This window comes from Typha angustifolia, chromosome 6, assembly GCF_048772165.1.
Source record: "Typha angustifolia cultivar Huaian chromosome 6, ASM4877216v1, whole genome shotgun sequence".
Taxonomy (NCBI): Eukaryota; Viridiplantae; Streptophyta; class Magnoliopsida; order Poales; family Typhaceae; genus Typha; species Typha angustifolia.
Genome location: NC_133244.1, coordinates 8,686,495 through 8,710,175, shown reverse-complemented (window position 1 = coordinate 8,710,175; position 23,681 = coordinate 8,686,495). Strand labels below are relative to the sequence as shown.

The window sequence follows — 23,681 nt, the reverse complement described above, 5'->3', positions numbered from 1 at the left end:
TTTAATATCTAATTAATTTTATTTTTCTAAAAATTAAGATTAACTAATTGAGTTTGAAGCTCAGTCGAAAATTACTTTATCCCTTTATATTTCAAAAGGTCTCAATTCAGTCTTTGTACTTATGACTAAAGTAAAATCGTCATTTTTTCTGTTAAAATTAATAGAGCGTGCCCAAATAACTGAACTCTCGTCGTATTTATTAGGCAAAATATATAAGTTTTTTATTTAAATTTTTTTTAATCCATATTTGTCTTATTCCTAGATGTGATATAACTATTAAACTTTGTAAAAACTCAGGTTTAATAAATTTTACTATATAGTTAGTATAATCTAGAAAGTAAGAAAATAAAACATGTGAATATTCTTTAAAGAAAAAATTGCTTATATAAAAAAAGAGCAATTTTGTCTATAAAATTAAAAATAGAGACATATTAGCTCACCATTTAATTTTTTGAAAATTTTTAGATGCACTGTGTTAATTTTGATAGAAAAACTAATAGACTCACTTTAGCAATAAATAATATATAGACTAGTTTGGAACTTTTTGAAGTACATAGGAGTGAGTGATTATAGACGTAACTTTGGGAGGTAAAATATATTTAACTTAAAATAAAATATAGAGGTAAAATGATATTGTGATAGGATCGGAATGATAATAAAGGAAAACTATAGGGGTGTTTGTGAAACATTTTCCATGAGTAGTGGGTTACTATTATGGGCCTTCGACTGGGTCGGGCCTATAGTAAGTGGGTCGCATAACGTTTGCATCGGACCTGTTTCACGCCTTGAACACTGTTGTTTGGGCAATCTATAAATATCTCCGCCAAATGAATTAGCTTCCATTTCCCCTCTTCCAAGTTTCGTGCACTGTTGCACCCCGAAGTAGCAACGAACCAGAAATGGCGGAGACATCCGGTTCCACGCCGGCGCCGGCGCCGCCTCCATCCGATGCGGAGAGGGAGGATACTCTCGATCGAATGCTCACTCGCCTCGCCCTAGCCGACGACGCCAAGCTCCAACCCTTGCTCGCCAGTATCCTCCCCTACTCCATCTCCTCCCTCGCCTCCCCTTCTCCTTCTGTTCGAAAGATGGTAACTCTAGTTTCCCTTTTCCGATACTTTTCATTCAAATTGGTTGGTGGTGCTGATGCTATGTTATGTCGTGGTGTCAAGATTGAGCGGTATTCACTTCCTCTCGGTGCGAGTGATTGAAATTTGTGAATTAGGGTTAGTTGAGGTTGAAATATGTCATCTATGGTGAATCTTAGTGCAGGAATTGGGTCCATACTCTCGGTATCATACATTCTAATCGGTTTATTACTCGATTTGCTGAGGCTATGTTCTGGTCTGGTGTCACGATTCAGCTGTGTTATCTCTTTTTTTTCATTTTTTTTTTCCTTGCGATTGTTGTTGGGATATTGTCTGTTATGGTTTGTATTGGGCAATACTTGAAATTGATAGAGGTCAAAGCGTGATCTACGGTGGAGCTTAGTATAGTGATGCATCTCTACTTCTCTCAGTATTTTGCATGCTAATTGGTTCACTGGTACAATTTATGATTTCTTCATCTGCTTTGGTGTCGATATTGTACTGTATTCACTTATTTTCAGTACGATTGATTGGATATTATATCTTACGGTTTGTATTTGGCAAAGGTTGAAATAAGAGGAGCTTAAAATTAAGGATTTTTACATACTTGGCACTGAAAACATTGAAAGCATCATAAATGCCATTATATTCTTTAAAATATCACAATTCCCGCCCAATTTATTGATCTCTTTCAAGAATGTCATTCTGTCATTTAAAACCAACTATTCGTGGTTAAAGACAAAATTAAATTTAAAAATACCATTTTGCTCTTACAGAAATTGTTTAGCATGATCCAAAAACTATCTAATGTTCTCTGATAGCATATTACAAGAGAACACAATATTCTTTATACAAGAAAAAAATGTGTGGTAATTATTTTGCACCCTACTTCAAGAGAGGAGTATTTTGGTTATTTAAATGTATTTATTGACTTTAACAACCACATATTAAGAATATTCTATGGATATTCCTTTAAAAATGGATCGCAATTCTGATAGAGTAAAAAGATTTTGATGGCAATTCTGATAGAGTAAAAAGGTTTTGATGGCAATTATGATATTTTAGAAATTTTAGTGGTAATTATGTAAAAATCCTTAAATTGATTGGAATTTATGTAGGAATTAGACTTTGTGGTAACTTTTCTTTTGATGTGCATGTGTGGATTGTGAATGTTTGTGTTTTTAATGATAGAATTATAAATTTAGTTTTGCGTCATTAGGTTATGGAGATTCTAACTCATATTAACAAGCGGGTGAAGCACCGGCCGGAGATTGGGCTGCCACTATTGGAGTTATGGAATATTTATAATAAAGTTGATGCCTCATCGATGGTTAGAAACTTTTGTGTTGTTTATATTGAGATGTCATTTGAACGCTTGCCTAAAGAGGTTGGTTCTTTTCCCTTTTTTTTTTTTTTTTTTTTGCATGCTTTTAAAGATATTCATGTTGACGAAATTAGCGTGCCAATCTTTTGTAGGATAAAGAGAATATGGCTCCTGAACTTCTAATTAATATAGCAAATATACCTCTTCAACATCAAGGCATCATCTTGAGAATTGTTCTGAAGGTACGTTGTTAGTGTCAACGAATTTTAAAGCTCTGGTTGTATGCATTTATATTCGGTAGTATTTAGTGGCAAACTTAGGTTATTTGCTGTTTTCAGGTTATAGGTGATTGCCATTCAAGTCAGGTTCATGAGAACATTGTTGCAAAGTACAGGGCTAATGGAGTTTCTAAGGATGGAGAAGTATTTTTGGAGTTTTGCCTTCATACAATTTTGTATCAAGCACCACCTTCTGGGTACGGTATTCACAAAAGAAACAGCAAGATGTCTGACTGATTTACAATGTTCTTTGAGATTTTAAATTGCTGTATGTTTTAGTGTTGGATGCCCAGCAGGACTTTCCATTGCCCAAGCAGATCGTGTTACTGGGAAGCAACCTTTGAAAGGTGACATTCTTATGACGAGAAAGGTAAGTTTGTTATGTATTCTACAGTATTTTCCTTTTTACATTTTATTTTTTGTGGTATTGCACCTAGTTTCCTGATCCGGCTTTGATGTGCTCAGCGGAGCTATTTAATCTTTTCTTCTCCTACGACCCCGCAATATTCTAACCTTTTCTTTTCTATATAGCTTGGGATTTTGAATCTCATTGACACTATGCAACTGTCACCTGAGCTTGTCTATCCCCTTTTTCTAGTAGCTGCTTCAGACAGGTAGTTGTTGTCCACTTGAACACACTTTGAAAAAATTCAATTTTTAGGCACTAATGATGAGAGTCATCTGTTGTCTTTCTGATAATTTGCTTAAGTCAAGAGCCTGTTGCTAAGAAAGGAGAGGAATTGTTAAAGCGTAAGGCTGCTGGTGCCAATTTGGATGATTCTGTTCTGATCAAAAGACTATTTATGCTGTTCAATGGTATGCATTTTTTTTTCATATTTATTTTCTTGGCTTTTATAACTTTTAGATTTTGAGAAAAATAACAATAGTTGTCTCTTAAGAATACAGAATTCTTTTTACAGTTGAACTTCTCAATTCTTGTCTGTTACGTGATTTAGCTTCTTGACTGCACTGACGCTAGATGCAATTTGATTTACTAACTGCAGGCAGTACTGGGGTAGAAAATATAGCTGTAGAATCGAGGATTGCTCCAGGGAGTACTACATTACGAGTACGGCTTATGTCTGTTTTCAGCAGATCGATCACTGCAGCTAATGCATTCCCTTCTACTCTGCAATGCATTTTTGGCTGCATCTATGGTAAAAAAACATATTTTTCTTGTATTTTGGAGTCGATCTTATTCCAAGACTTAACTTGTTTTACAAATTATCTTTGGGTATTATTGTTTATATCATAATTAGTTATTATAGGTTATGCTTCTTTTTTCCATCTTCTCTTTTGTCCTGCTGAAGATTACCATGAATGATGTTTATATACTATTCTTTCTTACATTTCTTCATTATCTATTCTACTATACTTTCTCTGATATTTTCACTTCAGGAATGGACAGATGGTTTTGCTGGTAGCTACATTATGTAACAATCCTATTAAGAGTAGTCCATTACTTGTTTGGCTATCGGTAGCACACATTTACTTCTTCTTTTTTTCTATTTTTTTCCTCTTTGGTTAAGAAATCAATACTGGCAATGTGTAATTACTTCCATGTAACCATCCCGCCTGGCTCATAGCTTAGAGCTTTTTACGAACATGGTGCTGCAACGAAGACACAGGTTTGTGTGGCACAACAAATGGCAGGCTGTTTCCCGTGTCGTGAGCAGTACCGGGGGCATTTAGATACTCTAAATTTGCATCCATTATGATGACATCATGTGTGCTTGTTATTGTTGTTATTATTGTAGCTGTTTTTTGTTCCTTTTTATTTTAGTTTTATTTATCTCTAAGTTCATTTATTTGACTTGAGCTCCTTAATATGATAGGAAGCGGGACTACTTCAAGGCTGAAGCAGCTTGGCATGGAGTTCACTGTCTGGGTTTTTAAACATGTACATATTTTGGTGCTCTATAGTTATAGTCTTGACTTGAACTTCTATGCTTTGCTTGTTGTTTTCATGTCATAATTGCCCTTATAGTAAATTATGTATTTTTTGTTCAATGAATGGCATGTTATTGAGTCATTGACTATGATATTAATACTAATTCTCATATTTTGCTTGTCCTGTTAAGATCGGAGAACAAGTTATAGCATTGTTCACGTGATTTCTTTCCAATTGACCTGTTCATAATCTTTACTCTTTGATAGAGCAGAAGGTTTCCTGTGAAAGGGAAGTGTTCAGGAATTGGTGAAGCTTTCCTGACTTAATGTTTTATCTTCATACAGGCAGTAATTGATCAATTGAAACTCATGGGTCCTGTTATTTTGAGTGGAATATTACGTTCTCTTGATGGTTCATCTGCAACAGAAGCAGGTTTCTGTAGTATATTTGATGATTCTTCATCTCTCTCTCTCTCTCTCTCTCTCTCTCTCTCATAATGAAAAAAGGAGCCACTGTACTGCATGCAATGGTTATACAAATGATTTAGGTTGTAAATCTATTCTTTTTTTTCCTTTTCTCAGGATCTGTTGGTAGAGATGTAAAAACATTTGCGTACCAAGCCATTGGTTTACTTGCTTCTCGCATGCCTAATTTGTTCAAGCAAGTTGTCTGATCACTTCTCTTCATTCTTGAGTTAACTATTGTTGCACTGATTGCTCACCAATACACATACAATTTGCAGAGACAAAGTTGACATGGCCGTTCGGCTTTTTACCGCCTTGAAATCAGAGGAGCAGCCTCTTCGTCTAACTATTCAAGAAACAGTTGCTTCCCTTGCAACAGCTTATAAGGTAATTCGCTTAGTTGTATAGATCTCGCCAAAGTGCATGGCTCATTATAATGGTGTGGCTCATTATCCGGAAACTTTTGACTTTTGTATTGTAAAGCTCTTAATACCATTGATATGTCCTGCAATACAATGTTCTTCAACTGCCTTTAGGAGTTGTTTTTCAAAGCATCATGTATACTCTAGACTATAAATGCATATCTTCTAACTTTATCTGTGAAATTATGTCCACCAAATTGTCCGTCTATTGCAAAGCTAAGCAATTAAATATCACTGGGACCTTCTATCTTCATTCACTGTGTAAACTATGGAGTTACTGAACTTATTTTCTCACAGAGCTGAAAGAAATAATCTAGTTGAATGTTTAGTGGCCACCTTGCTTGTTTTTACTAGGGATCAGCCCTTGGTTCTTTTGTTTCATCTTTGAGTATTGAGGGTGGCATGGGACCTTTAAGTTAGATGTCGGTAAAAGTGATGGTTCCTTACGAGTATAAAAGTGATAAACAGTACTCTAGATGTTGCTTCTAAATTTTGAGTCAGAGCAACCTCACGTTGTTAACTTTTGAGTTTCTTTCCATGAGAGCATGAGCAAATATGTTGTACTGTTATCTACATTTTTTTGTAGTGAAAAATTAGTTGAACATATATAAAGAACGCCCTTCTGGTTATAGAGTTTGAGAACTCTTGAACTCTTTCAATTTCAGGAAAATTTCTATTCTAGTTCCTGACCAGTTGCAGATACATTAAGATTTTATTCTCAAAAGTTTGAATGCATTTGCGGGTTTTTGTAGTTTTCTGTTTTACCTGTGTATATGCAAATCTGTCTTCCATTATTAATTTTGTTACACTGACCATTTAGATACTTCTTCTTTCTTCCCTGGAGCTTATAATAATTGTCTGATCTTGGCATTAGGGTGCTCCAGCAGTAGTATTGGATAATCTGGAAGGACTTCTGCTGGAAAACTCTTTAGCGGTATGAAATCCATCACATATTTGTTTATGACTTTCTGTCTTTCAGCTTTGTTGTGAAAATGTTGTGAGGTCTTCTCATATAAACTTCTCATACTATCCAGAATGAAAGTACTTTATTTCATTCTATGTATTTTTCTATTTGTTTATTCATTGATTTCCAATCATTCACTGTTATGGATATTTGCCTGAAATTCTTTCCTTCTTGTGTCTAAAGGAAAGTATTGATGGAACTTGCTTTATATAAATGTAATTGTTTGTTCTTACACATAATATTTGTTAGCTTGTGATGCCTTCTACTGCATTTGTTGTATTATCTTACTTAGCAGTTCACCTTGATTTTCTTTAAGGAACAAAGTGAGGTGCGTTTTTGTGCTGTGAGGTGGGCTACGACGTTGTTTGATTTACAACATTGCCCTAGCCGATACATTTGCATGCTTGGAGCTGCAGACACGAAAATGGATATAAGGTCAGTCATTGAAGTGTTTTCCTTATCTTGCCTCTTATGCTGGATTCTATTGTCTTGTTCTTTTTTCAATATTTATTTGGTTACATTGTCTACGGAGGATTTGGTAAAGAGGTTGTTTTTTAAATTATAGTTGGATAATTTATTAGCAACAATAATCATCTCATTGTTCTCTTGGGATTCTTTTCTTTCTTCCTTTGGCTGGAAGATTTTACATTGCTACCTCAGGTAGGTTTCTCATATTATTTGTAAGAAGAAGGAAGCTTTCCTGTGCTCTCATAGTTCTTTACATCTTCTTCCTTAAGAACTGCCATTTAGGTTCAAAAATTTTGCTCATCCATTTTCATCTTCTATATTAACCAGGTAATAGGTTTAGATTCTGTTAATCAAATGGCAGGATGTGGCTCAGTAATTACTTTTAGCAACCATGGTGCTCAATTCTTAGGTAATGAAAAGGGATGCCAATTTCAATCAAAAAGAAAAACGGGTTTTGGGGGTGGCTTTATTCGTAAAATATTTCATAATGTAACATGTCGTTTGTAATATATTAGATATATTAAAACCCTCAGAAAGAAGTTGAAGATGCTAATATGAAAGTTCTGAAGTGATCACTTTTCTACTTATAGGATTCTTATGTTAGAATCTACCAGTACAACATTTTTTTTGGCTTGGTTTTCAAACTGATGGAATCCTTTAGATAACTTTTATTTGGATCACTAATTTCTGAAGCTACTTAGGAATTAGTGATTAAAAAATTTAATATAATCTGTATTTGTTTCTTGTGTGGATAACTCAACTTACCCATAATCCATCTAATCTGTCATGGCTTTTCTTTCTATGATTTATTAATTATCTTGTTGAATATTATCCCCTTGCATTGACATACTTTTTCATGGTATGACATGTTAGTTGTGCCCTATTGCTTCATCCAAACCATCGTTAACTTAATTTTCTCTTCTGTTACTAGGGAAATGGCTCTTGAGGGCCTTTGTCTTACAAAAGATGACGGACAGACATCTGGGCAAAAAATTGACCTCAGATATCCCGATTTAAGAGAGATGCTAAATTATATTTGTAGTCAGCAACCAAAACTCTTAGATTCTAGTGAGCATGTGGATGGGAAGCTGCTTTTTTCATCAAAGACATCTGTTGCCATGATCAGGTTTTTGATGAAGTGCTTTGAAGCAGATTGTAGAATGTGCAGTTCTGATATGGAAACAGAATCAACAGATATTTTTAATTCCCCAGCAGTAACAATGTGCGTGCTGCTAGAGAATGCTATGTCATTTGAAGGATCTACTGAGCTGCATGCCACTGCTTCTAAATCTTTAGTTGAAATTGGGTCTCATTTACCGAAGGTTTTGTGCTTATTCTTTTGCTGAAATGTTTCAGTAATCAAACTTATGATGTTTAAGTCTTCTATTCTTTTCTTTTTTTTAAATTTTCCTATAGTTGGTAGCATCACGGTATGCTGGGCGGGTAGATTGGCTAAAGAATTTACTTGGTCATATTGATTCTGATACTCGGGAAGCTGCATCCCGCTTGCTGGGGATTGCATGTTCTGCTCTTTCAAGTTCTGCTTCATCTACTATTTTATCTGAGCTTGTTGCATTACTCAGTGGGAGCAAAATATTAAGGTTATTCATGTCGCACTAAGCAACTGGTTTCTTGGTATTTATGACTTCTATGATTAAGTTAGGTTCACTGAGATGGATTTCATGTGCAATACTTCCAGATTTGAAAATCATCATGGTTTGTTATGTGCTATTGGATATATAACAGCAGAGTGCATGAAGAATCCACCTTCTGTAAGTTCTCGGAATCTCTTTTCTATATGATGTATGTATAATATTGTGTGTGCAAAACAGTTCTTTGGCTGCATTTTATATTATTCTTGCTATTCTGTTTCTGCCTTTCCTCTTTCTTCTTTGTTGGGTAGCTAGATGTTATTTTATATGCTTTAGCACAAAGTTAATAATATGCTCCATACTGTTTCTTCTTATTTGATATTTCTCCTGTTAAAAGTGAAGGGCAGTGATTTGCAAATTTAATGGCTTAATGAAACTTTTCAGGATAAATAAGTTCTAAGATAATACCAGAAAAGTCACTTGTTAAATGGGAACCTATTGTATTTCTGTGTACCACAATGTTACTTTTCATCCTTTTCTACTAACCTTGGAATATTGCTTGCTTATGCTTGAAGTGGATCCTGTCTTTTGTTTCAATGCTTGGTCATCTTGGTATATCCTGTTGACCAAGTAATCCTTTTAATACGAGGATCTTAGTTTTAGCTATTTTTTGTAGTTTAGTTTGGTTCTATTAAATAATCCAGACAGTCTAGTTTTATTTTCTTGGGTTAAAGGGTGAAATTTCTTCTCTATGTACAAATTAAAAAAAATATTTTCACATTTTGTTATTAGCTATTGCTTATTTTGAAGCCTCAAAGTCACATTAAGGTTTAATTTTGGAGGTTTGTGCCATTTTACGTTGGTTTTTTTGAGTCAAAATTTGTTATATTAGGAATAAGCAATGTTGATACTTGATAATGCTTCCTGTTCATGTAGATATCAGAGGAGCTGTTTCAGAGTACTGTTGGTGTTCTAGTAAATGTGGTCGAGTCAGAAAGTGCAATACTGGCTTCTGCTGGAATGGAAGCTTTAGGTCATATTGGTCTTCGTTGTTCACTGCCTATACTTTGTCGCAATTCCATTGCCGGTGGGTTTTGGTTGTTAGTTGTTATCATACTAATATTTTTAATGTAAAAAAGATCCTCCCAAATTAATATATGTTGTATGTTTTACTCAACTGCAGCTGGAGTTATAACAATTTTGCATGAAAGGCTGAGCAAACTGCTTTCTGGTACTGATATCAAAGCAATACAAAAAATAATTATTTCTTTGGGGCATATTTCTGTGAATGAAATTTCATTTCCACACCTGAAAAGTTCTCTGGACTTGATATTTAGTCTTTCCAGATCGAAGGTTGCAGTTATCTTTTGTTAAACTTTTCCCTACTATGTTTTTTTTTACTTTTAATTGTTTATGGTATGGTAATTTAAAATTTTTACTTTTCAGGTCGAAGATGTACTTTTTGCTGCTGGGGAGGCTCTATCTTTTATATGGGGTGGAGTCCCTGTTACTGCAGATACAATACTCAGATCAAATTATAGTTCCCTTTCTGGAAGCACCAACTATCTCACCGCTGAAATGCCCTTACCCATTGTGACTGGCTCATGGAAGAGCAACTGTGATGAGGAGTCACATGTTATGACTCAAGACATGATTATTAAAAAGCTCTTTGATGATCTCCTTTTCAGTAGCAGAAAAGATGATCGCTGTGCAGGTACTGTCTGGTTGGTGTCACTGATAATGTATTGTGGCCATCATCCAAAAATCCAGCAACTTCTTCCAGAAGTACAGGTCTGTCATTTGAATATTTGGCAAGTCAATATCTAGGAGCACGTTAGCCTGTGCTATCTTTCATTCTGTAACATGCAGTAATGTACTTAATAATTTTGTCAGACTTTGCATGCGAACTTATAGACTTAACCGGAGGTTTTGCCCTGTATGGAGTAACTGTTTAATAAATAAGCAAAGATATAGCAGGTGAAGAATTATCTGTATGTTTTCAAGGAAATCTTTGATTTTCAGAAATACATCTGAGTAATTTATGTAGAACAATAGTACTCCCCTCCCTAGATTTAGGAAAATAATGATATTGTAACTTGGTTGAGTTACAAACAAATATGCAAATGGACCAGAAAGTTCTATGATAAGCTTATAGTTGATTAGAAGACTAGTAAGGCAGTAACATCAAATGTTTTTCAATTGAGATCATGACAACAATTTTGAGAACTTGCAGGATGTATGAACTAAATAATGCTCTTAAATGTGAACTGCCCATAAGTTGAAGTCCAAAGCTATAGGAGGGTTTGTTATTAAATGGCTGCTGTTTTGAAGAGTTCATGCATGGATTCGAGTGACACTGGTGTTTGTTTTCTCTTGGATTGCCATTTGTATGCTATTATTTTTGTCCTGGTGTTCCTTTTATAGCAGCTTAATGCACCATAACTATGTTAGTCTGTGCAGCATTTGCATTGGTTTTCTCAGATCTGTGAGTTGGCACAACTTAACGATATGCTTTCACTGTCCTTGCCCTCCTTGGCGTACTCCTCATAAATATATATGAGTTGTTGCCAGTGATTTTTCACTATATGTTAGCTCTCTTTTATTTCTATGCTACTTTCATAGACAGCTATACTTTCTGAATTTCTTCAGTGGTAAATATCATTTTGACAACAATGTAACACAGTGAATAATTGAATAGAATTCTAGAACAGAACATTATGATCTAAAGTAAAAGTGAGCATATCATGTCATGAACTTCAATGCTTGATCCAAAAATTGGAACGAAAAATTAGACTTTGATAAATGAGTGTTACTGCTCATCAGCGAAAGATGAAGAGATGGCTAGACCTTCAACTTCGGCTTTAGCCTAGAACTTGTAGGAATAAACTTTGGGCTGCTCGATGGCGGAGCTGCAGAGGAAGCAAGAGATGGCAACAGAAAAACAGCATCAAAAGAGGGAAAAAGAGGGGTAATAACAATGGCTGTACCTGCGGGAGCATTAATAGCTACAACAGTAGAGAAAGAGAGAATAGGGGAGGGAACGAAGATGAAAGGCAGCTGCAGCTGTGAAGGAGAAGAGGGAAGAAAGGAGCTTGACTGAGAGGAAGAGAGGAGGAATGGTGGTTCAGTAAAGAGAAGAGAAGAGCGCCTGGACTGCAGGAGGGGGAAGAGAAAAAAGGGGCTCTGAGGAATTCTCTTTTTGGTCTTTAATTAGGGAAATGGAATTTCAGTTGGAAAGTTTTGGGTCTCAAATAGGAGTTCAGTAAGGGGCTCACTTAGCATACCACTTCAGATGATAAGGTTGTATTTGGTTGATAAAAAGTGGAAAGAAGAAAGTGGCTTTTGAAGTAAAAGTTTACAGAGAAGTCAATTCTAAAATTTAGTCATGCCTCATATGCGTTAATGTTTGGTGAAAAATTGAAAGTGTTTGGTGGAGATGGGTAATTAATTAATTATAGCAATTAATGATAATATATGAAAACTTGGGAAGTGCTACTCTCGCCCTAGAGAAAAGGAAGGAGAATGAGCCAAAATCAGAGAAGTTAGGTTGTGTTGAGAAAATTAAGGAACTCCATCCAAATACAAAAAATGTCTTACTTCTAGTAAGTTGCCACTTTCTTTTCCTACTTCCCCATCAACCAATCACATCCTAAGATGTCTCTCCTAATGTGGCAACCATATTTCTTTGAAAACAGAATTCCCGGCATTTTAGTAACAACTCTAGGAATCCTTCTAATCTAGAGGCTCAAATAAATCACTTTTAACAGCTGCCGTATATAGGCAAAGTGGAAATAAAAATTGGCTGACCAACTAATGAAATCAAACTAATAGCAACATAAAATAAACTGAAACCATAAAGGATCACACCCACAAGGTGTCATGCTCACACCAAGAGATTTATTATTTTAATTGGTTTTGCAGGAAGCCTTTTCTCACCTTCTTGGTGATCAGAATGATCTTACACAAGATTTGGCTTCCCAAGGCATGAGTATTGTTTATGAACTTGGTGATCCGTCTATGAAGGAAGAATTAGTGCATGCACTTGTAAGCACATTGACTGGTTCAGGGAAGAGGAAAAGAGCTATCAAGGTGTCTATGTCATTTCACATTCTTTTCCTTAGTTTGTTAAGTGTTTATCTACGTGTGTGCATTTTAACTTGTTTTGTGGCCTGTAGCTTATGGAAGATTCTGAAGTTTTCCAAGAAGGGGCTATTGGTGAAAGTCTTAATGGTGGAAAGCTTAGCACATATAAGGAGCTTTGCAGCATGGCAAATGAGATGGGGCAACCCGACTTGATATATAAGTTCATGGATCTTGCTAATTATCAGGCTTCTTTAAATTCAAAGCGAGGTGCTGCCTTTGGTTTTTCCAAGATAGCAAAACATGCTGGGGATGCTCTTCAGCCGCATCTACGTTCTTTGATTCCTCGACTTGTTCGCTACCAGTATGACCCTGATAAAAATGTCCAGGTGTTGACACTGTACATTTTATTTACAATAGCTATGAGGTTGAAAGTAGTTGCTTTGGCTCCAAATTTCATTTGCATGTTTTATTTTTGTTGTACGATAATATTTGATACCGTACTAGTGAACCTACATAACTCTCGCTTTCCTTTCCCTTTGGAGGATATTGGTCATATCTGAGACCTGTAGCACTGTCCAAGAGTTCTCTTAGAACGTATGAAATTTATTTATTATTTATTAATCTATAGTTTGAAGATTCTGATTCACACAATCACACATTATATTCATTAATTTGTGTATATTCCATATAATCTGGTGTTTCTTCTAAGTTGATTTATATTGCCCTCACGTACTAAATCCTAAGCCTGCTGTTAGGATGCTATGGGGCACATCTGGAAGTCAATTGTGGCTGATCCTAGAAGAACTATTGATGAATATTTTGATCTTATTATGGATGATTTGTTGGCACAATCTGGATCAAGACTCTGGCGCTCACGTGAAGCTTCATGTCTTGCTCTTGCAGACATTATCCAAGGCCGGAAATATAGTCAGGTATTATATAGTTTCTTAGGCTGACATGTTGTAATTCCTTCTCATTAACAAGATAATGCTCTTGAGTATACCTCTCAGGGATTATTTGAGCATGTTAGTCTCTCTATAAAATATTGAAGTTGCTGTCTACATTGATGGCCTTTTAGAAAACACTGGTCAGTGTTGATCAGCACATTTTGTGCCAGTGACTTATTGAAACTTGAAACTAATGTTTGGAGTCTTGGGTACTCTCATTGTACTCCCTTTTGTTAAGCCGTGCCTAGTGCCAACTGTGATTGAGCCATTTGACCCTTGTGCCAATTTGTGCCAGTTTGGATTGTTTTTGACTTTTTTTAGCAAATACAGGCAGATTGTTACATGGGGTGTGGTCTCACATGCCAGATGGAGCTTATCTGTCCTAATGGCTCACTGACATAGATAATTATGTTGAGTCAAATTTAACTTCTTAACATTTTTTTCCTTGGTTTGTTGGTGTGATATTCAATCATTTATCTTTTTATAGCGTCATTGTATTTTATTCCAGGTTTCTAAGCATTTGAGAAGTATATGGACAGCTGCATTTCGTGCCATGGATGACATTAAGGAAACTGTACGAAATTCTGGTGATAGTTTGTGCCGTGCTGTGAGCTCGTTAACCATCAGACTTTGTGATGTTTCACTTACTGCAGTTTCAGATGCTAGTGAGACAATGAACGTTGTTCTGCCGTTCTTGCTTACAGAAGGAATAGTCAGTAAAGTTTCTAATGTTCAAAAAGCATCCATTGGCATAGTAATGAAGCTCGCGAAGGTCTGAAGCTCTTACTTCTTTCTTATCCTTTTTTTTATATGATTCACAGAAGATGGGTCTATTTTTTTTATAGGGACACAGCTGTTCTGAATATATCATTTAAGTTGGCAAGTATTTGTCTATTATGATGTCATACCAATAAATTTAGACTATTTGCAAGATGCCAGTTGACTCAAGTAGGTCCTTGCATAGGAATGGGTTGAGAGCATGGAACTAATGCAAGTTTTGAGGTATCTATAGATCTCAGATTGGACCAGGTGGCGATTTGTATCCATATTATCTAGTGACATGTGAACAGAACTCCTTTGAATGTTGGAGCAAACTTGATGGTTTATGTCTTTTCTAGAATTAACATATTAAGTCCCAAAAGAAACTATAAATGTGGGCAAACGATGAATTTGTATAGGAGCTGGGAGCATATGATGATTTGTTATTTATTGCAGTTGTAGCATCCATGAAACAAATATGCATTTAAAGATGTAAGAAGAAGAAAATCTGCATTTTTATGGTGGAATCTGCAAGGATGTTGAGAAAATACTGTTATAGAAAAAGAGTTGACATGTTGAAACAATTGGCAAATGAGTCTATTGCTCCCCAAGATAGTTTACATAAGGCCTGATGGTCATAGTTACCGAAATCCACACTATGATGTGTTTCTTTGTTTCCTAGCAAACTACAGCATAGATCTATCATCATTTAGTTGAAGCATGTAATTTTTTGCTTAGTGCATGTTGGCTATAATCTTTGGCTAAGTTAGGTCATTTTATAAATTAGGGTGCTGGGGCTGCACTTCGGCCGCACTTGCCTGATCTTGTCTGCTGCATGCTCGAATGTTTGTCAAGCCTAGAAGATCAGAGGCTGAACTATGTTGAGGTCTGACCACTTTAAACTTCCTTACTTATAACTAATTTCTGCACTTTTCTTTTTCACTTGAAGGGATGATGTAGGACAGTGGATACGGGGATGACTACTACACTATATGTAATATCTGATTATTACTTTTGCGGCATCTTTTATATTCTAAGTAACTTCTCTATTTTGGAAAATTAGCTGCACGCTGCAAATGTTGGACTTCAAACTGAAAAACTTGAGAGCTTGCGAATTGCTGTTGCTAAAGACTCTCCAATGTGGGAAACCCTTGATATATGTCTAAAGGTTGTTGACACACATGCATTGGATCCTTTAGTTCCTCGTCTTGCCCAATTGGTCAGATCGGGAGTAGGGCTTAACACCAGGTACATTCTTATGTCAGTGGACCTAGTAACATTTTGGTAGGGCTTAACACCAGGTACATTCTTATGTCAGTGGATCTAGTAACATTTTGGATGCGAGTCCGACATGTAAAACATTATTATTATTATTTTTCCATTTCACTGTTCCATAATTTATTTTAAATTTCTCAATAGTCTATTGTAGTAAAACATTAGATATTTACCATCTAACTTGTTCTTTTCTTGGGAAGATTGACTGTACCGCTTGGTTAGACACATGCCTTGGTGTGTAAAATATTTTAATAATCGATACAGATGGCACAAACAACACAAACATGGAACTGAACATATACATATATCATGCAACAAAACATTGTGAGGAGGCTTTTGCAAGAAGCATCCCTCAATTATAACTATTTTAATAACTTGCACAACCCCCAAAATCATAATTATACCTTACCCAGTTGTATCAATATGCAACTATATATAAGATGCCAATGCTAATAAGCATGTGGAGAATACTAGTCTAGATAGGGATTAATCAACATAACAACAAAGCAACTTATTATTGTAACTATTATTATCATGTAGGAGGTCAAACAACAGTGTGAGATGCAATTATTGCAAAGGAGAAGGTAACTATAAGGTTGAGGTCTACTAACTGTGTGAGCAACTTTCAATACACTGCTAAATGATGAGGGTAATAGACATTGTCATGCACGGACCCTTAGTAGCCTTAAGATACTGATGTGGATGTATGAAGTTTCTTATCACCATTACAGTGACGTGCTAATTAAATAAGTGTCAAATTGGTGGTATATAGTGAACTGATGTGGAAGAAAACTGGAGGGCACATGGGGACAAGGAAAAGGCAAAAAACAATCTATGTCTTTGTAACTATTTATGAGGGGGTTGGAGGGATGGGGGAAGGCTGGCAAAATTTCATGTTATTACCTAGTCATTGATGCTAATTGCTTGTTTCCTTCAGACACTAGTTGATTTGCATGTGAAACTGACTCGACCTATTTATAGATTTTTAGCATTTTCAACTGCCACTTCTTACAAGCATTAATGACAGTAACGACTACATAGTCTATTTGAGAGAAAAGATTACTCATGAATATGGCTAGTTATCAGGAAAGTGTCAAATGTCATGAATTGCGGTAGCTAGTGTAAAGCGCTTTGATTTTCTCATTTCCCACTTTTAGTTTGCATACTTCCTACAGTATAACCTTGAACTGAAATGGAGTAGTCATGTATAAATATTCAGCTTTATGAATATAATTCCTTAATCATTCTCGTCATGAATCGCCTGTTAGAATGTGGCCTCCAAACTGTATTTTGCAAGCCATTGTTTTATTGGAACTTAAATTTTCAGGGTAGGTGTTGCCAGTTTCATCATGTTGTTGATACAAAAGGTAACTGCTGACATCAAGCCATTTACAAGCATGCTATCAAAGCTCCTATTTCATGCTGTTCGAGAGGAAAAGAGTGCTGCAGCAAAACGAACCTTTGCATCTGCATGTGCTGTCACATTGAAATTTGCAAGCCCATCTTTGTCTCAAAAGTTGATTGAAGATACTGCTGCTCTGCATTTAGGTGAAAGAAATGCGCAGATTTCTGGGGCAGTTCTTCTGAAAGCCTACATGAATCTTGCTGCAGATGTTCTCAGTGGATACCATGCAATAGTTATTCCTGTTATTTTTCTTTCAAGGTTTGTCTGGAATTTATCTTTTGATATATAACTGATATTAAGATTAGCTATTTTTTGTTATTTTAAAGCGGGAACTTTTCTTGCAACTCCTGGTATCTTGGTATTGTACTTCTTCAAATACTTATTGTGCATCAAATTGTCAAACTACTACTCTACATTTGTGCCATATTTCAAAATGATCTTTTGCATGAGACATTTGGTTTCTGTAGTGCCTGTGGTGGAGTAAGTTTTAGAAAATATTGAGTTCCAGCTAATGAATTATACTGCAGATTTGAAGATGATAAGGATATAAATGCCCTATATGAAGAGCTATGGGAAGATAACTCAAGTAGTGAAAGAGTCACTCTTCAGTTATACTTGGCAGAAATTGTTTCTCTTATTTGTGATTGTATTTCGTCATCATCATGGGCATGTAAAAGGAAGGTACTTAGCTATTCCTATTATTCATTTCTAAGTTACATTTTTTACGTACCACAAATTTTTTTGTCAAGAATCACTCCCTCGCAGCAGGAGATGAGTTTAATCTGATAACCATTAATTTTTTCATATGGTTTTTATTTGAGGTTTATGTCTTTCTTGTATCTGCAGTCAGCCAAGGCAATAAAAAAGTTGAGTGATATTCTGGGAGAGTCTCTTTCAGCATATTATCAGAATCTACTTGAATGCCTTCTAAAAGAACTACCTGGTCGTTTCTGGGAGGTATGTGGATTGTAAATGCTCTGACAATATCTGCTGTGATGTCAAAATTTATAGGGAGTAGAAATATCCACAACCCAGGTTCTTAATTCACCTCTATCACTAGTAAATTCTTAAACAGAACTGGATTCTTTCTAGGCAGAAAGATGAAAGAGATGTTTGTTATGATTCTTTCTATACAACTTGTAGCCCTGGCAATACCAGCATGTCTGGTTACCTACCGTGCCAGTTCTTGTAGATTGTCACTTCATTCATTATCAAAGAAATTTTTAAACTTAGCCAGTTTATCGAGAGTATTCTTAATTTCTTTCACAATGAAGCTAAAAGGAAGAGAATATAGTATATCATTAATTGTATGCATGCAATTTATGCTCTGCACAGATTCTAAAAGCTTATGCGTATAGAGTACTGTGGTTTTAGTCCTTTGTGACAGTAACTTATGCTCTAACAGATTCTATTAAGTAGCAATTATCTTGTTTCCATCCGTATTTAGAAAAGCTCAAATGAATGATTTGATTATTGTGGCTAGGTCCATATTTGTACTTCATCAATAGCAAATGTTGTGATTAATATTCGTTCTTCAGTCATTCTAATTCTTTGCGGTGCTTCTTCTTTCAGGGGAAGGATGTTATTCTATATGCAGTAGCTTCACTCTGTTCATCTTGTCATGATGCAATGTCTGCTAAAGACCCTGCTATTCCAAATATTGTTTTGGATGCTATTTCAGCTGCTTGCACAAAAAAAATAAAATCCTACCGTGAGGCAGCATTTTCATGTTTGCAGCAAGTAATATTTCCAGTCCTTGTATTTATGTGCTACTTGTAACTTCCATGTGTCATAACAGGGCCACCAGTATGAAAAGCATGGATACACTTTATCATTATAGCTGTTCTGTTTATTCCCGGCATTCTCCATCTGAAACTAATAAAGTGATGTGGGAAAAATATGCAATATTGATGCAAAATGCAAATATTTCAATCTTTATTATGATTGATACTTGATACGGTTGAGCATTGAAATACTTAAACAAGATAATTATCTATCTCTTAACAGTTTGGAAGATCTTTAAGAATAATGTCTTATATACGAATTTGATTAGGAATTATTAGGGCCTCACAACTTTCATAAGTATGTTAACTCGAATCGCTATCTGTATATCGATCCATGTAACTCAACCTTCTTATCACTTTCTTGATTCTTAAAAAAGATGACAAGATTGGCTAGCTACATGCTGAGAGCATTTTTCTTGCAGATAGATGGTTGTAGGATCCTTTTTTTTTCCAAGATCCCTGCTTCCTCATAGTGGTTGTGCTTTATCATTTATATGATCATTCCTTCTCCTAATTTGTTTACTAATCTCATTTCTGGATAGTGAATAGGATCATTCTTCTGCATCTCTTTGCTCATAATTCCAGGTAGTCAGGAACAGGTCTTGTGTAAAGATTAGTGGATGAGTTTATTTTTATCTCCGCAGTGGGGCTTGAACCATTTTTCTAGTCTTTTTGTGCGTTCATCCAGTATGGCACATAAGACAATTCTTTACTTAAATTTGTCATAAACTAATTTAGAAAGGAACAAGTATGTCCTTTCTTGGGCTTTTAGACTTATGGTCATTTGATTGCTCTGAAGTCCGAACAGCCTGTCTTAATAATGTTCGTGCAATAGATTTACCATCTTTTATGATCATAAAGGTGTTTGATGACCTTTTTTGTAATCTGTCATTCTATGTCTACGCAAGCAACTTGTCCAATGAAGAAATAAAGTTGTTCCTTTTAAACTTTTATATTACTTAACTGGTTGTCTAATTGGCTTTTCCATTAATTTTCAGGTAATAAGAGCATTCAGAAAAGCAGAATTTTTTAACAGCACATTTCCCATGTTATTTGATGTTTGTCGTCAAGCTGGTGTCAGCAACAAGGTGAATGCATCTTTACTGAAATCTGCTGATGGGACAGGTGAGGCACGGTTCTTATGTTGGCTCTGAATTTGTTTTTGAGAGATAAAGCTAACAGTTTTTCTGATAACAGCTTAAGCAATGTATTTCTGATGATAGTTCTGAATAATTATTGATGTTAAACATTTGAATGATCTTTTATATCAGGATATACAACAGCTTTGATGTGCTCAATGCTTATATAGGAAAACTAGAATCAAAAGGAAAAGTATGGCTAGCATTGCAAATGTTTCTTAATATAGGCATATACAACTATATATTTATATTTGGATACAATTGCTTTCGTGTGTGCATTAGTGAGAAGTTTGATTTTTTTTTTCTTTTTTTCTCCTTTGCAGGACAAGATGAAAGTGAAGCAGTTTCTGTTTCTCTTGACAAAGTTCTAGATTGTGTCACATCTTGCATTCACATTGCTCTTCTGCAAGATATTCTTAATCAGAGGGAAAGTATAATAGAGGTGTTCTCAAGTTCCCTCTCGCATGGTTATGGCTGGCCAGGTGCTTTTTATTAATGACATGTTCTTTATTTAACTTCGATATCATTTTTAAAACTTCTGTATCATCCTTTTGCCTTATGCATTATTATGGCAATAACATACATTGATGGTTTTTTTGAACAGTTAAAATGTCAGCTTTTTCATCAATCAAAGAGCTATGTTTGAAATTCTGCTCTGTTTCTGATGATGCTTCTGGTTGTTCTCATGATGCAACTTCCTTGATTCATGAGGTAAACACAGACAACTGCATTCTGATTAGTTCATAGGTGCTGACTTTCATTGTAGTTCCCTTACGCTTGTTCATTCTTTCTGGTGTTCAACTTTTTCAGTTGCTTCACTCTGTGGCACCAAAAATAGTTGAATGCATACAGACAATTAAAATTGCCCAGGTACTCAGATTGTCTTGTTTGTGTTTTCTATGTTTTTTCTATTTTATTATGGGCATTTCCACTTTCCCAATTTGAAAGGTTGTGTTACTAATTTTGTATGAGTATTTACTACTATTTAGTTTTCATGTCTGGTCGTCTAATATTTACTCCATTATTTGAGTAACTGTGTCACATGACAGTCAACAGTCAGATAGATATTAAGATCTTTTATTCCTCTATAAGTTGTCTGTAAGATTGATGCATATACATTAATATAGAATAAATTTAGGGGCGTAACTTGCAAGCTGTCTTCATTGAATCAAAAGAGTAATGATCTTCCTGCCACATCAGCTAAGAAGCAAATCTTAATGAGATTGTCTGTTTAAATTCTGTGTTGTTAAACTAATTCCCCTAAAGGCTGATGGCATGATCTGCCAATATGGGTTTCCTTCAAGTTCATAGATGATAGAAACATGCTTAATAGTATAATATTGAGGGTTGACTTTTATTACAAATAGAATCTTCCTGATCTAATAGGAAATTTTGAATCTGGCTTACTGAATATTGAAAAGCATCCAAGCGTATCTGTTTTTATTTTTTATTTAAAAAAACTGAACATGGAAATGAAGTATCTCATATGATATGGTATGATACAGCTGGAGCATAGAAGTATTCCTACAGTCCAACCCTAGGGCAGTTAGCATGCAGTATTAGGACTGCTTGACCTTGACGATACCATTTATTGGCTTAACAAGTTATGATTTGAATCCTAGTATCCAACACATTTACCCATATGCAGTTTTATTTCTGTTGTATCTTCTTGGGCATGTATTTAGGTCAAATGTGCTTCCCTGGCCATAGTGATGATTTGGTCATTTCTCCTGGGTTCTCTACCCCACCAAGGATAGGCTCTTTTTTTATGTAATCTCATCTCCAAGGAGGGTAGATTAGGTCAATTTGTCTTGAATAATTTGTTAACTACATGAAAATGTGCTCCTCATTGAATCCTATGTTTCAGTTCATCGCTAGAAGTATGTAAGTTTGTGCTGTCTGCTATCTGACTTAGCCATAATTATTCTATATTTGGCCTCAAATTCTGACTAATTTTTCATTCCTGTCCATTCTCTATCCATCTACGTGATGTTTAATTTTCTTTTTCCTCCTGCTGCCTCCCTCTTTTCTAGGTTCACACTGCTGCTTCAGAGTGCCTTTTGGAGATGAGCAAGCTGTACAGAGATTTTCCTCTCACTCACAGGACAGATATTAAGTTTAAGGATGAAATAACTCATCTCTGTCAAGTGGAAAAAAGCGAACAAGCAAAGTCATTACTCATGAAATCCATTGCTATTTTAGAAGATGTTGGGCGAGGTAATGCACCTGTTACCTAGATACTAAGTTACTAGCATGGATCTGAATTTAACCAGAAATAATAGTCTTGTTTCTTGTGTATACTGCACCTGGAATACTACCCCTGATTAATTTTACCTATCAAGTCACCAATTGAAGTTCTCTACTTTCCTGTATCCTGGCAAGTATCTAGCTCTGATGGAAGCTCAGTTTCTGTCTGAGATACAAGACTCAGAAGATATATAACTTGCTTCGTCTTTCAACTGTAGTTTCTTTCATTTTTAAGAAAAGAAGGTTCATAGATCATTCTGCTTGGGACGATAAATGCCCCAAAAATCTTGCAAAACAGTTTGTACACTTCTATTTTGGAGGGTTCCCAATATCATATCCTATAAAAGTCACATGCTTTTGTGGCGAATTTATATACATAATACTGTATGCGCATGCAGATCCAGAAGAGCCAGACCGTAGCTGCCAATAACTAGCATACGTTGCCAACCACTGGATATCTACACTGGGCATGAGGCTGCTGCTCTAATTGACCCCGCATTCTGCTATGCAGACTGAGGTCGGGAACTGGTGCCATCCATGTGACCATGAGCAAAATGAGATTTGGGTACCGAGGAGGAGGATAACCCAGCAAAAGTCCCGGCAGATAAGGGATAAACATGAATTAAGGACAGGTGATTAGAATTGTTGAACTGAGCTATGTTATCTTTGATGCGGCCATATGTTTTTAAATTTGGAGAGAGTGGCTCCGTTTATTATAATTTGCTTAATATATAAAAGATATTCACAGACTAGTCTCCATTTGAGATTCTTTTTTTGTGGAGAATTCACATACTAGGCCCTTGATGCCATATGATTATTGTATGAGAAGAAAAGAAGAAAAAGTTCATTATCCTGTTGGTTCTTTGATTTGGTAGTAGGCTCTGCGGTTAGCAACACTCATCTGATGCACAAAGACCTTTAGATCGCATAGGCCATATGCGGCCAAGCTTCTGTATCTCTGATGTGCATTTACTTTATGCTTGCATTTCTCTTGATTTCTTTATTTATCTTTCATATAACAAATGAATTCTATAATTATGAATTGGTAGTTCTTCTTACGTGAGAGATGCTTAGGAGAAATCCAGTGTCAGTGCTGAGAAATTGAAGTTTAGAAGAGATTATTGGGCATCATGTTTTCTGTTTTTTTACTTTTAACCCCCTGTCCTTTTGAAAATGGCACATTTCTCTTTTGAAGACAAGATTGTTCATCCAGAATCCAGATGCTATTTACAATAGATTTTTTTTCTTGCGTTTCCGTCCCTGCCTGCTATACTTTTCCAATATGACCCTTGTACTTTTAATAAATACTAAAAAAATGCCACAAACCCCAGTCTTACAGAACAACTATAAGGTATTAAAACTTGATATGAAGTTTTACTATAATATTATTCCTATATTGTAGCTCATAATATTTTGGACGATAAATATGATCATTTAATAAAGTTTTCAATGCGAAACATTTACTATGGAAGTTCTAAAAGAATTTTAATATAAAAAGTACTAATGAATGGTCGATCGACGAAGGTGCTCAAAAGTCAAACCCAGCTAAAA

General features: G+C 35.5%; 1 protein-coding gene across 2 annotated transcripts; it reads left to right on the top strand.

Annotated features, from left to right (window-relative positions):
* The first annotated feature begins 843 nt into the window (after positions 1 to 843).
* Positions 844 to 22,838, top strand: LOC140760747 (uncharacterized). Of its 2 annotated transcripts, XM_073097734.1 has the most exons (36): positions 844 to 1,091; positions 2,308 to 2,475; positions 2,565 to 2,654; positions 2,751 to 2,887; positions 2,970 to 3,060; positions 3,222 to 3,304; positions 3,400 to 3,506; positions 3,695 to 3,847; positions 4,526 to 4,590; positions 4,926 to 5,013; positions 5,163 to 5,241; positions 5,324 to 5,432; positions 6,342 to 6,401; positions 6,748 to 6,866; positions 7,831 to 8,221; positions 8,316 to 8,500; positions 8,599 to 8,671; positions 9,428 to 9,578; positions 9,675 to 9,844; positions 9,938 to 10,282; positions 12,413 to 12,580; positions 12,667 to 12,960; positions 13,330 to 13,506; positions 14,030 to 14,293; positions 15,068 to 15,166; positions 15,344 to 15,528; positions 16,883 to 17,218; positions 17,488 to 17,641; positions 17,807 to 17,917; positions 18,533 to 18,700; positions 19,743 to 19,869; positions 20,207 to 20,365; positions 20,488 to 20,594; positions 20,694 to 20,753; positions 21,917 to 22,100; positions 22,529 to 22,838. In XM_073097734.1, the coding sequence occupies exons 1-36, from the start codon at positions 900 to 902 to the stop codon at positions 22,558 to 22,560; spliced, it is 5,481 nt and encodes a 1,826-aa protein (XP_072953835.1). In that variant the 5' UTR covers positions 844 to 899; the 3' UTR covers positions 22,561 to 22,838. The 2 variants fall into 2 exon arrangements, with proteins under 2 accessions (XP_072953835.1, XP_072953836.1); XM_073097735.1 differs by lacking the exons at positions 844 to 1,091; positions 2,308 to 2,475; positions 2,565 to 2,654; positions 2,751 to 2,887; positions 2,970 to 3,060 and having other exon boundaries at positions 3,251 to 3,304; positions 3,405 to 3,506.
* The last annotated feature ends 843 nt before the right edge of the window (positions 22,839 to 23,681 follow it).